At 47.7% G+C, this 15690-nt stretch overlaps 1 protein-coding gene across 3 annotated transcripts; it reads right to left on the bottom strand.

Annotated features, from left to right (window-relative positions):
• Window positions 1–13760: 13760 nt before the first annotated feature.
• LOC121980809 (subtilisin-like protease SBT3.10) lies at window positions 13761–15429 on the bottom strand. 3 transcript variants are annotated; one of them, XM_042533033.1, is made up of 6 exons: window positions 15288–15429; window positions 14845–14958; window positions 14621–14721; window positions 14437–14546; window positions 14198–14350; window positions 13761–14097 (listed from the first exon to the last, which is right to left on the bottom strand). In XM_042533033.1, the coding sequence occupies exons 2-6, from the start codon at window positions 14938–14940 to the stop codon at window positions 13832–13834; spliced, it is 726 nt and encodes a 241-aa protein (XP_042388967.1). In that variant the 5' UTR covers window positions 14941–14958; window positions 15288–15429; the 3' UTR covers window positions 13761–13831. The 3 variants fall into 3 exon arrangements, with proteins under 3 accessions (XP_042388967.1, XP_042388965.1, XP_042388966.1); XM_042533031.1 differs by having other exon boundaries at window positions 14845–14982; window positions 15288–15427; XM_042533032.1 differs by having other exon boundaries at window positions 14845–14975; window positions 15288–15419.
• Window positions 15430–15690: the final 261 nt, after the last annotated feature.

Raw genomic sequence — 15690 nt, 5'->3', positions numbered from 1 at the left:
CTACATCACTCACATCCCTCCGCATAATTTGTTACATACCCAGTAATCGCCTTTATAGTCCACCCAGTTACGGGTGACGTTTGACGAAGCCAAAGTATGTAACTACTTATGTAGGGAACCATGGTGACTTCAGGTCCAAGGACTAATAGTTATACTAATAGCCACATGAGAAAGTATATGACACTCATATAACGATCCATGATACTTTCTCATAGTGGGTCATTCAGTATACATTCTCCAATGCATACCCATGTGTCAACTTGATATCTCCATATACATGACTTGTGAGATCAAGTCATCGAGTTGACCTACATGCTAGTCTCGTCGCATTAACATTGTCCCTGAATGTTAATGCTTGACTAGGAATGATTAAGAGTAGTGTTCCCTATATCATCTCACTATCGATTCAACCAATCGATTGATATAGGTAAGAACCTTCTACTCAAGGGCGCTATTATACTTAGTTATTTGGCACCAATACAAGTAAGCATAATAACCATAAACAAATACCTTTATATACATAAGAATATGATACAACGAGTCCATACAACAATCATCAAATGGTTGGCTCTAGGGCTCTAACTAACAGAGGTTATCATACATGTCTAAAGGGCATGAACTTCTTAAGTTTAATTTTAACTTAGCATTTTCTTTTTCTAATTTTACTATATTCTTGGAAATTATTTTAATAAATTAAAATTATTTTTCAAGAGGTAATGCATGTACCTCACTTACCTCGTGGCCTAATACTTCCCCTTCGTCAATGCTTTCTTCTGAAGCTCCTCCCTCTTCGTCATTGCTTTCTTCTGACGATCCTCCCCCTTCGTAGATGCTCATTTCTGAGGAACTTTCGTCGTTTCTCTAGTGGTTTACCATCAGGGCTAATCCGGCGTATTCTTCTAACTCTAATTCTAATGACAAGGATTCATCACATGTCGCCTTTAAGGTCTTGTGCTTAAATCTTGTTGGTCTTTTGCCCTTGTCTTTCTCCTTTCTTTTTAATTTTAGATAGTCGTCCTTGATGTGCCCTTTGTCTTGGCAGTTGTAGCATCAAATTTTCCTCTTTCTCCGAAGGTGCTTCTTCGCCTGTGATTTATTAAATTTATTAGCTTTAAGAAATTTACTAAAATTTCTTACCATTAAGGCTGCCTCATCTTCGTTGTTGGATCTTCAGAGTCTGGATCATCTGTTCTTGCCTTCAAAACAATTGTCTGACTTGGCTCATTCTTTAATTCTGTACATCTAGATTCATAAAGTTCTAAAGTAGAAAGTAAACTTTCTAATGTACTTAACTCTAAATCTTTATAAATATAGTAGGAGTCGATTATTGAGGATCATTCGGATGTCCTCGAAAAAGCATTCAATGCATACCTTGGAGAATCTCGGTTTGTTACATTTTCTCCGAGATTCGTGAGTTCGGTGATCAGCTCCTTCAATGCATACCTTGGAGAATCTCGTTCACCCTCTTCTCTCCCGCGGGATGCTGCTACCGTTGGACGCAGAGGAGAGACCAGTGAAGCCTCTCCTCTTCTCTCGCAGATCTGTTCACGTCGGTAACGTCGTCGCCTTTTCCTCTCTCTCTCTCTCTCCCCCCCCCCTAGGCTGTCGCTAGTGGATGCTCTCCGTTTCTCTCTGTTCACCGGGCGTTTCGCTAGCACCTCCCCGCACGCGTGTGGCCGCCTCCACTGTTGGACAGGCCTTCAACCCCTAGCATTACTCCCAGCGAACCACCTCGTTGCCTCCGTCACCTGCCAATGACCATGCCGACACACTCGGCACGACGTGGACATCCTTCTCTCCCTGGTCTCCCGCACAACCACCTCCAGTCTCAACCATTAAGGGGGCACGCAGCTGCTACCTTCACCTCTTCTCCGTCACTACAGCTAGCCACCATCGCCGGTCAACCATGCCACCGACCACACCTTTGCCTTCCAACATCTTCATTCACACCACAGTTGTCGGCAAGTAGCCTTTGATCGTCATCGCCACTCCCAGTGAGCAGCCCTAGCCGCCAACGCTGTTCCATGACCCCCGGCGAGCACTCCTCAGCTGTCAACTCCATTGTCGGCACCTTAGATCCGTCGGTCCAGCTCTCAATCCGCATTATTGCACGCCTCCGATGTCGATCAGACCCCGGAGCCCTCGTTGCCATTGTGTTCTGACTTGACCTATTGTGTTCTGGCCTTCGAACTAATAATGTATCCTGGCCTGCATACCGATATCATATCCCGGCTTGCGTGCCGATATCATGTCTCAGCCTATGTGCCGATGTCATAACTCGACCTGAGTACCGAAGTTGCATCCGGTTTCATGCCACTACGTCTGGTTCTGCGCCGTCAGATCTAGCTCTCCAACTTGTTTAGAGTCATCTACCCTTCCGGGTCAAGGCAACGTGAGCAGCATCCCAACCAGGTCACCAATCCACCAAAGGACGCCTCCTAGGCCAGGGTACGTTACCGTACTCACTCTCCATTTATTTTATTAATCTAGTATTAGTCTATTACTTATATATTCATTCGATCTGCCTCGAGCATCGAGGTACCAGGGATCTGGGCGACTCGATCGCTGGCTGTAGGTAGCATTGACCAGAGGACTTCTGACAACTTGGTCAACATAGAAGTCATCTCAGCATACCCTCCTCCGGGTCATCGTGATTCGATCAACATTCCATCCATCTCAACTGGTGATCCCTCTGATTAAGATTCCAAACAGGATTAAATTTGGCACCGTCTGTGGGAATCTTCTCCACCTGTTCTGGAACGTGAAGATGGACGATGTCGAAAGGTTCTCTGCAATTATCACAGTCCTGGAGGATCCTGGCGAACATATTATCTTCTCACCTCACTCCACGGGTATTCGAGAGTTGAGGGATTGACTTGGAGCTTCAGTTGGCCGACAAGGCTCTACTTCCCCCGTTCGGGGTTGAACTATTACCACTGGTCTTAGACTAGAATATGGCCACAGGTCTCGGATCGGACTATCACCAACGACCTCCCGGTTGGCGTTCTAGACTCTCGCCCCAGCATGATTTATAAGCGAGCATGCTCTTGTGACCAACAACCTCCTGGTCGGTGTTCCAGACTCTCTCCCCAGCGCGAATTATAAGCGAGTCTGCTCTCGCAACCAACGACCACTCGGTCAGCGTTCTAGACTCTCATCCGAGCGCGAGTTATAAGCGAGCCTTCTCTCGCGATCAACGACCTCTCGGTCGGCGTTCCAAGATTCTCGTCCCAGTGCGAGTTATAAGAAAGCATGCTCTATCGACCAATGACCTCTTGGTCGGCATTCCAGACTCTTGCCCCAGCGTGAGTTATAAGCGAGTCTCCTCTCGCAACCAATGACCTCCTGGTCGGCGTTCCAGACTCTCGCACCTGCGCGAGTTATAAGCAAGTCTGCTCTCACGACCAACGACCTCCCTATCGGATCTCCAGACTCTCACCCAGTGCGAGTTATAAGCAAGCATAGCTCTTGCAACTAACGACCTCTTGGTCAAGCGCAACGACTAGTCGGTCGAGTTTTACTCCTTTTCCCGGCACTCACCGTTCATGTTTCACTCGCTGCTCTGCTTGACACTTGTCGCTCAATTAGCACTCGTCCCACTCGCCGCTAGGCTCACGAGGTTCGTGCCCACTGGACTCCTCGGCTTTGCCCCCTCTTGCATTGCCTTCATCTCATGGGCTTCACGCCCATTCGATGCAGCGACGTTGTGCCTTTCGATCCCTCGAGATCTGCGCCTGACTCAGCTCACCATGCACACAGGCTACACACCTACTCGTCATCCTTGCATTCATCCGGTTGCATTTTACGATTGCCCGGTAGGCATTATCTCGATCGCCCGTTAGACATTTTTTTGTTCACTCGGTCGACATCTTCGTAGTTGCTCGATCAGTATTGTTTGGTCGTTCGCTTAGCCGCTCACTGGTACCACTTAGCCACTCGCCCAACATTCTCTCAGACGCTTGATCGACTTTCTCTCAGATGCCCGGTCAGCATTCTTTTTGGTCACCTGGTTAGTATCTTCGTAGCTGCCCGATTAGTATCGGTCGGTCGTTCGCTAGGCTACTCACTTTATTTTGGTTAGTCTATCGCTCAATGTTTCTCTCGATCGTGCGCTAGACATCGCTCATCCGTCGTCTCTCCACCCGATCGACATTCTCCCACTTGCCCGATCGACACTTTCTCGGTCGCACGCTCGACACCGCTTGCCTGTCGCCTTTCCACCTGCCTGGTGTTCTCCCAAGAGTGTGGTTGACATTTCTTCGATCTCCCGCTCAGCACTATTCGGTTTGTTACTTTGTTTCGTTTATATGCACACTCGGCATTCTCTTATTTGTTGGGCATCTGCTGGGTACCATTCGACCGTTCGATCAAATTCTCTCGATCAGCTTCCCGAACTCTCGCCCAAGAGCGAGTTATAAGTGAGCAGGGCTCTCATGGCCAACAACCTCTCGGTCGGGTACAATGACTAGTCGGTCGAGTTTTCCCTCTGATCAGGTGCTGGTCTCACTTTGACACTCGTCGCTTGGTCGACATTCTTCTCATTCATCGCTCGCGTCTCACTCGCCGCTTTGACACTCATTGTTCGTGTCTCACTTGTTGCTCTGCCCAACACTCATCGTTCACGTCTCACTCGCCGCTCTGCCCGGCACTCGTCGCTCTGCCCGACACTCATCGATCGCATCTCACTCGCTGCCTTGCCCGACACTCGTTGCTCACGTCTCACTCGCCGCTCTGCCCGGCACTCGTCGCTCTATCCCGTGTTCGCCACTCGATCGGCACCAGTTTTTACTTCTTGCTTGGCATTTGCATAATTGTCCAATCGCTCTGCTCAGCATTGCCCAACCATTTTCTCAATATCGCTTGGTCTCTCGCTCGACATCCAATCAATCGTCTGGTCGACATGCGCTCGACACTATTTTTTGTCGCTCGCTCGGTATTATTTTAGTCACATGCTCAGCATCGCTACAGCTACTCGTTCGACATTATATGATAGGCACAACGATCTGACTCTGCATTCAGGAGTAATTCCGCTTTACGTTAGGCTTGGTCTAGTCAGTCGGACTTGCGCCTCCTTCGACTAGACTTGAACGGAGGCTTGTGATGCGGATATGTCTTAAGGGTAGAGGAGGAATTAGGAAGGGGAGGAGGGGCAGTTTGGTCATTAGCCTATTTAGGGCTTATAAGTTGTGGCACTGTTCACAGCGAAAGAGGAGGGGGTTGCTTCTGGTTTTCTGCACCGTCGCCATCATCTCACGCATGCCAACGCCACCACCTCTTCACGCCATCGCCGTCGTCGTCGCCACCTTCTCCCTCATCGTCTGTAAGCCACCCCTCCCTTTTCTCATCTCTCTATCTCTCTCGACGTCCGAAGTCGCCTTCTTCCTCCACACCGACACCGCTGAGGTTGTCGACGTCGACGCGTTGCCGCCCTCTTCACGCCGCCAAGATCTCGCTCATCGCTTCACCATCTTCTCTCCCATGGGACACCACCACCATTGGACGTAGAGGAGAGACCGGCGAAGCCTCTCCTCTTCTCCCGCAGATCCGTTCACGTAGGTAACGTCTCCGCCTTTTCCTCTCTCTCTTTCCTAGGTTGTCTCTAGTGGGTGCTCGCCTTCTCTCTCTCTGTTCGCCGGACTTTTCGCTAGCACCTCCCTGCACGCGTGTGGCTGCCTCCACTGTCGGACAGGCCTTCGACCACCGGCGTCACTCCCAGCGAGCCACCTCGCTACCTCAATCACCCGTCGACGACCATGCCGACGCACTTCGAACGACGTGGACATCCTTCTCTTCCTGCTCTCCCGCGCAACAGCCTCTGGTCTCCCCCGTCAAGGGGGCACGAAATTGCTGCCTCCACCTCTTCTCCATCACCGCAGCAAACCACCATCGCCAGTTAGGTACGCCGTCGGCCACACCTTTGCCTTCTAGCGTCTTCATTCACACCATAGCAGCTGGTGAGTAGCCTTCGATCGTCGGCTCCGCTCCCAGCGAGCAACCCTAGCCGCCAACGTCATTCCATGACCCCCTGTGAGCACTCCATAATCGTCGGCTCTGCTACCGGCACCTCAGATCTGTCGATCCGGCTCTCAATCCGAAGCCTTGGAAAATCTCGTTCAATGCATACCTTGGAAAATCTCGTTCGCCCTCTTCTCTCCCGCGGGACGTTGCCACCGTTGGACGTAGAGGAGAGATCGGCGAAGCCTCTCCTCTTCTCCCGCAGATCCGTTCACGTCGGTAACATCGCCGCCTTTTCCTCTCTCTCTCTCTCTCTCTCTCTCTCTCACTCTCTCTCTCTTAGGCAGTCGCTAGTGGATGCTCTCCGTTTCTCTCTGTTCACTGGACGTTTCGCTAGCACCTACCCGCATGCGTGTGGCCGCCTCCACTGCCAGACAGGCCTTTGACTATTGGCGTCATTCCCAGCGAGCCACCTCTCTGCCTCCGTCACCTGCCGATGACTACGCTGACACACTCTGCACAACGTGGGCATCCTTCTCTCCCTGCTCTCCTGCACAACCGCCTCTAGTCTCCACTGTTAAGGGGGCACGCAGCTGCTACCTTCACCTCTTCTCCATCACCGTAGCTAGCCACCAGTCGGTCAACCACACCACTGGCCACACCTTTTCCTTCCAGCGTCTTCATTCACGCCACAGCTGCCAGTGAGTAGCCTTTGACCGTCGACGCTGCTCCTAGCGAGCAGCCCTAGCCACCAACATTGTTCCATGACCCCGGCGAGCACTCCTCAGCTATCAACTCCACTGTCGGCACCTCAGATCCGTCGGTCCGGCTCTCCGGCTCTCGATCCGCATTGTTGTACGCCTCCGATGTCGATCGGGCCCCCGAGCCCTCACTGCCATTGTATTCCGACTTGACTTGTTGTGTTGTGGCCTTCGAACTAATAATGTATCCTGGACTGCGTGCCGATATCATATCCCGACTTACGTGCCGATATCATCTCTCAGCCTACGTGCCGATGTCATAGCCCGGCCTGCGTGCTGAGGTTGCATCCGGTTTCATGCCACTGCGTCTAGCTCCGCGCCATCAGATCCAGCTCTCCATCCTGTTCAGAGTCATCTACCCTTCCGGGTCAAGGCAACGCGAGCAGCATCCCGACCAGGTCACCGATCCACCAAAGGGCGCCTCCTAGGCCAGGGTACGTTACCGTACTCACTCTCCATTTATTTTATTATTCTAGTATTAGTCTGTTACTTATATATTCGTTGGATCTGCCTCAAGCATCGAGGTACCAGGGATTGGGGCGACTTGCTCACTGGCTGCAGGTAGCATTGACCAGAGGACTTCTGACAACTTGGTCAACATAGAAGCCATCTCAGCATACCCTCCTCCGGGTCATCGCGATTCGGTCAACATTCCATCCACCTCAACTGGCGGTCCCTCTGACTCTGATTCCGGACAGGATTAAATTTGACATCGTCTGTGGGAATCTTCTCCACCTGTTATGGAACGTGAAGATGGACGATGTCGAAAGGTTCTTTATCATTATCATAGTCCCAGAGGATCCTGACGAACATATTATCTTCTCACCTCGCTCCACGGGTATTCGAGAATTGAGGGATTGACTTGGAGCTTCAACTGGCTGACAAGGCTCCACTTCCCCCGTTCGGGGTTGAACTATTGTCGCTGGTCTCAGACTAGAATATCGCCACAGGTCTCGGACCGGACTATCACCAACGACCTCCCGGTTGGCGTTCCAGACTCTCGCCCCAGCACGAGTTATAAGCGAGCATGCTCTTGCAACCAACGACCTCTTGGTCGGTGTTCCAGACTCTCTCCACAGCGCGAGTTGTAAGCGAGTCTGCTCTTGCAACCAACGACCTCTCGGTCGGCGTTCTAGACTCTCGTCCCAGCGCGAGCCATAAGCGAGCATTCTCTCGCGACCAACGACCTCTCAGTCGGTGTTCCAAGACTCTCGTCCCAGTGTGAGTTATAAGCGAGCATACTCTAGCGACCAATGACCTCCCAGTCGGCATTCCAAACCCTCACCCCAGTGTGAGTTATAAGCGAGTCTGCTCTCGCGACCAATGACCTCCTGGTCGGCATTCCAGACTCTCGCATCAAAGCGAGTTATAAGGAAGTCTGCTCTCGCGACCAACAACCTCCCGGTCGGCTCTCCAGACTGTCACCCTAGTGCGAGTTATAAGCAAGCACAGCTCTCGCGACTAACGACCTCTTGGTCGGGCGCAATGACTAGTTGGTCGAGTTTTGCTCCTTTGCCCGGCACTCACCGTTCACGTTTCACTCGCTTCTTTGCTTGACACTTGTCGCTCAGTTAGCACTCGTCCACTCGCTGCTAGGCTCATAGGGTCCGTGCCCACTCGACTCCCCGTCTTTGCCCCCTCTTGCATTCGCTTTCATCTCAAGGGCTTCACGCCCATTCGGTGCAGCGACGTTGTGCCTTTCGATCCCTCAAGATCTACATCTGACTTAGCTCACCGAGCACACAGGCTACGCACCTACTCGTCATCCTTGCATTCATCCGGTTGCATTTTACGATTGCCCGGTCGACATTATCTCGATCGCCCGCTCGATATTTTTTTGGTCACTCGGTTGGCATCTTCGTAGTTGCACGATCAGTATTGTTTGGTCGTTCGCTCAGACGCTCACTGGTACCACTCGGCCACTTGCCCAGCATTCTCTCGGACGCTTGATCGACTTTCTCTCAGATGCCCGGTCGACATTCTTTTTGGTCACCTAGTTAGTATCTTCCTAGATGCCCAATTAGTGTAGCCAGGTTGTTCGCTCGGCTACTCACTTTATTTTGGTTGGTCTATCACTCAATATTTCTCTCGATCGCGCGCTAGACACCGCTCATCCGTCGTCTCTCCACCCGCTCAAAATTCTCCCGCTTGCCTGATTGGCACTTTCTCGGTCGCGCGCTCGACACCGCTCACCCATCGCCTTTCCACCCGCCTAGTGTTCTCCCAAGAGTGCAGTTGACATTTCTTCGATCTCCTGCTCAGCACTTTTCGGTTTGTTACTTTGTTTCATTTATACGCACACTCGACATTCTCCTGTTTGCTGGGCATCCGCTGGGTACCATTCGGTCGTTTGATCGAATTCTCTCGATCGACTTCCCGGACTCTCGCCCAAGAGAGAGTTATAAGTGAGCAGGGCTCTCGTGGCCAACGACCTCTCGGTCGGGCACAATGACTAGTCGGGCGAGTTCTCCCTCTAATTAGGCGCTGCCCTCACTTTAACACTCGTCGCTTGGTTGACATTCTTCTCATTCATCGCTTCTGTCTCACTTGCCGCTTTGCCCGACATTCATTGTTCATGTCCCAATTGTTGCTCTGCCCAGCACTCATCGTTCATGTCTCACTCGCCGCTCTGCCCGGCATTCGTCGCTCTGCCCGACACTCATCGTTCGCATCTCACTCGCCGCTCTGCTCGGCACTCGTCACTCGCATCTCACTCACCGCTCTGCCCGGCACTCATCGCTCTGTCTCGTGTTCGCCGCTCAATCGACACCTGTTTTTACTTCTTGCTTGGCATTTGCAAAATTGCCCGATCGCTCTGCTCAGCATTGCCCGACCATTTTCTCAATATTGCTTGGTCTCTCGCTTGACATCCAATTAATCGTTTGGTCGACATGCGCTCGACACTATTTTTTGTCGCTCGCTCGGTATTATTTTAGTCACATGCTCAACATCGCTACAGCTACTCGTTCGACATTATATGATAGGCACAACGATCTGACTCTGCATTCAGGAGTAATTCCGCTTTACGTTAGGCTTGGTCTAGTCAGTCGGACTTGCACCTCCTTCGACTAGACTTGAAGGGAGGCTTGTGATGCGGATATGTCTTAAGGGTTGAGGAGGAATTAGGAAGGGGAGGAGGGGCAGTTTGGTCATTAGCCTATTTAGGGCTTATAAGTTGTGGCACTGTTCACAGCGAAAGAGGAGGGGGCTGCTTCGGGTTTTTTGCACCGTCGCCATCATCTCACGCATGCCAACGCCACCACCTCTTCACGCCACCGCCGTCGCCGTCGCCACCTTCTCCCTCGTCGTCTGCAAGCCACCCCTCCCTTTTTCTCATCTCTCTATCTCTCTCGACGTCCGAAGTCGCCTTCTTCCTCCACGCCGACACCGCTAAGGTTGTCGACGTCGACGCATTGCCGCCCTCTCCAAGCCGCCAAGATCTCGCTCATCGCTTCACCATCTTCTCTCCCACGGGACACCACCACCGTTGGACGCAGAGGAGAGACCGGCGAAGCCTCTCCTCTTCTCCCGCAGATCCGTTCACGTAGGTAACGTCTCCGCCTTTTCCTGTCTCTCTTTCCTAGGCTGTCTCTAGTGGGTGCTCGCCTTCTCTCTCTCTGTTCGCCGGACCTTTCGCTAGCACCTCCCTGCACACATGTGGCCGCCTCCACTGTCGGACAGGCCTTCGACCACCGGTGTCACTCCCAGCGAGCCACCTCGCTACCTCAATCACCCGTCGACGACCATGCCGACGCACTTCGCACGATGTGGACATCCTTCTCTTCCTGCTCTCCCGCGCAACAGCCTCTGGTCTCCCCCGTTAAGGGGGCACGAAACTGCTGCCTCCACCTCTTCTCCATCACCGCAGCTAACCACCATCGCCGGTCAGGTACGCCGCCGGCCACACCTTTGCCTTCTAGCGTCTTCATTCACACCATAGCTGCTGGTGAGTAGCCTTCGACCGTCGGCTGCGCTCCCAGCGAGCAACCCTAGCCGCCAACGTCGTTCCACGACCCCCTGCGAGCACTCCATAATCGTCGTCTCTGCTACCGGCACCTCAGATCTGTCGATCCGGCTCTCAATCCAAATTGTCGTATGCCTCCGATGTCGATCGGGCCAGAGCCCTCGCTGTCATTGTGTTCTGACTTGACTTGTTGTGTTCCGACCTTCGAGCCAATAATGTATCCCGACCTGCATGCCAATATCATGTCTCAGTTTACATGCCGATGTCATAGCTCGACCTGCGTGCCGAGGTCGCATCCGATTTCGTGCCACCGCATCTGGCTCCACGTTTTTAGATCTAGCTCTCCAACCTATTTAGAGTCATCTACCCTTCCAGGTCAGGGCAACGCGAGCAACATCCCGACCAGCTCACTGATCCACCAGAGAGTGTCCCCCTGGGGCAGGGTACGTTACCGTACTTACTCTCCATTTATTTTATTATTCTAGTATTAGTCTGTTACTTATATATTCGTTGGATCTGCCTCAGCATCGGACTACCAGGAACCAAGGCGACCCGATCGCTGGCTGCAAGTAGCGTTGACCAGAGGACTTCTGACGGCTTGATCAATATAGAAACCATCTCAACATATCCCCCTCCGGGATATCGTGATTCAGTCAATATTTCATCTACCTCATCCGACGGTCCCTCTGAATTAGATTTTGGACACGATCAAATTAGTATCACAATGAAAGCTGACTTGACTTTTATTCTGAGTTTACCAACTTCGAGCACTACTTGTATAAAAATTAGCGGATTCAACATTGATGACTAAGTTGTACACGAGGAGAATGATAACTAAGGCGCTATCACACAGACCCCAACCTACTTTACTTGTTTCCTCGATGCTATTTCGGATGCCCATGCTTTGCCTACATCAGTCTGGAATTTTCCTGCAAATCTAGGGGCGTGCTAACAATAAAGAAAAAAGTAGCAACGTCGTAGTCTTGATACTCAAAAGAGGCCACGTAATCAACCAAATGGTTATGCCAAGACTTTTCATTTTTGTAAAGCCATGTAAAAACTATTTTTCTTCATACGATAAGGAACCTATGTAGGTTTTTCTTCCCTAAGCAAACATTTCTGGCAATGAAGTAGCTCGTTACCATAATCAAAGACTGTTATTTATTCTGCTACTTGTCAAAAGATAAGGAATCTATGTAGGTGCTTTTTACTTTTTCTTAGCATTCATAGCTCTTACCAGCAGTGGACACAAAAAATTCTTCCAGGTCAATCCCTTGCCCTGATCCAAGTATCAAGAAGCTCGAATAGCAAAGTTTAAGTGATACAAAAGTAATACTTCAATAAGTTGTCACTAGAAAGAACTCAACATAATTTATGCTCTAAGCAAAAGCTGGAGCAAAGGTGCATCTACTTTTGCATTTTTGTTTCTTAAACAATTATAATTCCATTGGAATTGTAAAATATATGTATGCCTAAGATTTAAAAGGAAATGGAATATAACATATTATCCTGCCAACCCTGATAGATTTTGAAAACCAGCAATTCAAAATGTGTACCACAAGAATTTCTTGTCCAGTAGCCTGCAAATGTAATGTAGTATTTTCAGATAGTACCCACACCTTTTCAATTCTGCTCCTATATTTACAAATATCAAAGTCAGCACATACCAATGAAACTATGAAAGTGTATTGCTCCTTTATTAATAGTATGATTCATCTACATATTGTAGGAGATTTTCCTACCACTTCTTTTTTTCAAAAAATATTGTTAACATAAACCACAATTTGGGCGCCTTTAAGCAAAATCATTGTAAGGCTAGATCAGTAACTCTTGACTCATTGGTAGTTTCCACTGTACCTCTAGTTGAATTGGACATTGTTCATAAACAAAACAAAAACCTTGAACCACTACCACCATTCTTATATGATAGCATAGCCCATTTAAATATCATGATGCATAAAAAATCTTACCATCTTCATATCCTAGAGCTTGAAGGATCATCTCATCCTGTAAAATAGAAAATGTATAATTCATTTCGATACCAACTAGGTGATAAACAATATATAAACTCATAACAAATTGGACCTAGGAAAAGGATTTCCGCGACTGTTTTTTTCATGATATATATATATATATATATATATATATATATATATATATATATATTGCACAAGGAATTGAAGACAGGAAAAAGACAGTAACTTAAAGTATATAGAGGTTCCAAACAAGGAAGGTTAGTATCTGATAATAAATCTTTTTTTTTGTGTGGTTCAAAATCTTACTAAAATAATCCACCCAGACACTGTTACACTAGTATGCAAAAATATGTGATGATTGATCATTGAAGCATGATATTTTCCTATTCATATTGTCATTTTCTAATTGTAAAAATTAGTCAAATTATATTTTAGATATTTAATCTTAATTTTACTTGGCTCAAAACTTTTTGTTCCTCCACGATTTAGGGGCGTATGCATGTCGGTTGGATTGCTCTGCTATAGGTAGTTAATCGAGTGATCTGCTCATAGGTGTTCTATATACAGAAAGGTCCATGTAACTCATCCTATCAGATATTCTCAATTGAGAAAAAAGGCATAAAAAGTACCACCTAATGGAAGATGAATCACTGGCTTAAACTGATATAAGATGCATGATTTCTTAGTCAAGAGTAGCAACAAGAATCCAGAAGGTTGCAAATAAAATAGATTTAGTTACATATCCTTTCTTTTTTTCATTTGTGACATCAACTTGAATCATTGCTTACCTGCAAGATTCAAGTCTTTGCCTGCATCAATTGCTTAATCAAATTGCATCATTGGATCCAAGTCTACATCACCTTAGAAAAAGAAGCTTACCTGCAGGATCCAAAGATGTTATAGAGCTATAACCAACCATCACGATCTGTTGACATTTCGGTAAATTGGTGAAATTAAACGATTCCAATGCTATTTCAAAACTTGATACGCAAGAATCTCACATAGTTAAGTGATTTTGAGGTTCAAGCTATCCTAATATCAGAGCCATGCAAATAAGATTCTGGAAAAGTATATGACATCATTGAATGCTTAAAACCAACGAGGAATATGCAACTGGATCTAAGAAATCATTATATCATGGAATACAAAGGCGTTAAACATCACCAATATTAAACTTAATTAAGAAAAATTGTTGTGGCGCTGAGGGGCAAGCCGGGCATCTGGTACACGTCAACGTTAGACACATTGTTGCCGGTCGCAGAGAGGTAGTCGCCCTTCTGTAGCTTGGTGGTGACTCCACCCTTGTAGTAGTAGGCGCCAATGAGCCTGCGGTTGCACTTGTGGACATCGAAGTGTTGGCCTGGCATGCACTTCCCCTTCCACTGCACCGGCACTGGGCTGTAGCTCCCGTCGCTGAAGTTCTTCACCTCTGGCCATACACCTGCAGCAATATGAAGACACAGCCGTGAAAAAATTAAGTCGGGACTACCATAAGTTGACGGAAAATTTAATTGGTTAGGTTTTAGTTTCCAACAATCAACCTGAATCTATGACTCCACTGATGATATCCTTGCCGTGGTTTGCTCGAAGAAAGCCAGAAAGTTCGGAATTGTCAACGCCGAGGATGTCCCAGCTGCTTGTCGTCAGATGCCTCAACGTCCGACTTGGCCTTATGCCTAGCACCTCAGGCAACTCTATGAATAGCATATCCAGCAAACACAGTGATAATTCATACTAAATCTACTCACAATTAAAAAACAATTGAACAAATTAATTGAACCTTTGATTTTTTTAGCTTGGGGCACCGATAGCTTTGCAGCAAAACTAGAGAATCTAAAGAAACTGCAGAATCCATAGCTATAGACAATAGAGCTGATAGCTTCATCCTTACTGTTCCAGTCAAGAAAATCTTAAGCACTTACCTTTCACAAGCAACTAAGTACTAAACAGTGAAACCAAATTACCTGCCAAGAACAGAAGTGAGAATTTGGATGTGCAAATCCATGACGAGCTCCTCCGGGTCTTCATGCTTACTTTCTCCTTCTCTCACATGGACAATATATATCTTCAAAAATTTTTAAAAGGCATTCAGACATTATAGACAATATATATCTTCAACAATTTTTAAAAAACATTCAGACATTATTTACAGGGAGCTATCAAAGACTCTGTGAGAAAGTTTGAATACCTTATCAGATGATGCTTTCAATGTAAGCAGAACCGATTGGAAGCAAAGCAGAACAAGAAGAAAGAAAGGAGAAAAGACATGTGATTTGTTGCCCATTTCCTTCGCTTCGCCTCTCTGCCTTGTTCACACACCTTAATGCTTCAAAATAGAGAATAATGAAAAAAAAAAAAAATTGAAAAGATGGTGACAATTCAAAATACACTTGACACCGAAAAAGCTGAGCATCCCACGGTCGAAGGCTTCGATAACAAAATAAGAAAAATAAATACACGCAGGGAAGTCGGCGTTGGGATAGCACCGGAAAGCTGAGGCTAAGGCCCAGGGAAATCGGCGTTGAGAAAAGCCGAGGGAGGGCTCACGGCTCAGGGAAGTCGAAGGCGTGAGGTCGAAGCCGAGAACAAAACACCAAACAAGAAATTGAAAAGAAGTCGGCGTTAACATACCGGAAAACCCGGACGAAGAAGGCGTCGGGTCGAAGCCGAGAACAAAAGCTCAAGATGATATCGGAAAAACCTACGGCGCTGAGGAAGGGTTTCGATAACGCGTTGGAGAAGTTGAAACTTTCGACCATATCATAATTTAAATAAAAAAAAAAACCAAGTATCATATCAAATATTGTGATTTGAATATTCTATTATAATTACAAAGATCATATAAATCTTATGATATGGGAGAATACTGGATCGTGATATTCTACTTTAATTACAATGATCATGTAAATTTTATAATTATGGTAATTCATATTTAATTAGAAAGATCATATAAATTTTATAATTATGGTAATTTATTTTCTACTAAAATTTAATTATGCATTTACTAAAATAATTTAGTTTCTAGATGTAAACA

This window comes from Zingiber officinale, chromosome 5A (genome assembly GCF_018446385.1).
Source record: "Zingiber officinale cultivar Zhangliang chromosome 5A, Zo_v1.1, whole genome shotgun sequence".
NCBI lineage: Eukaryota > Viridiplantae > Streptophyta > Magnoliopsida > Zingiberales > Zingiberaceae > Zingiber > Zingiber officinale.
This window is presented reverse-complemented; position numbering and strand designations above follow the sequence as displayed.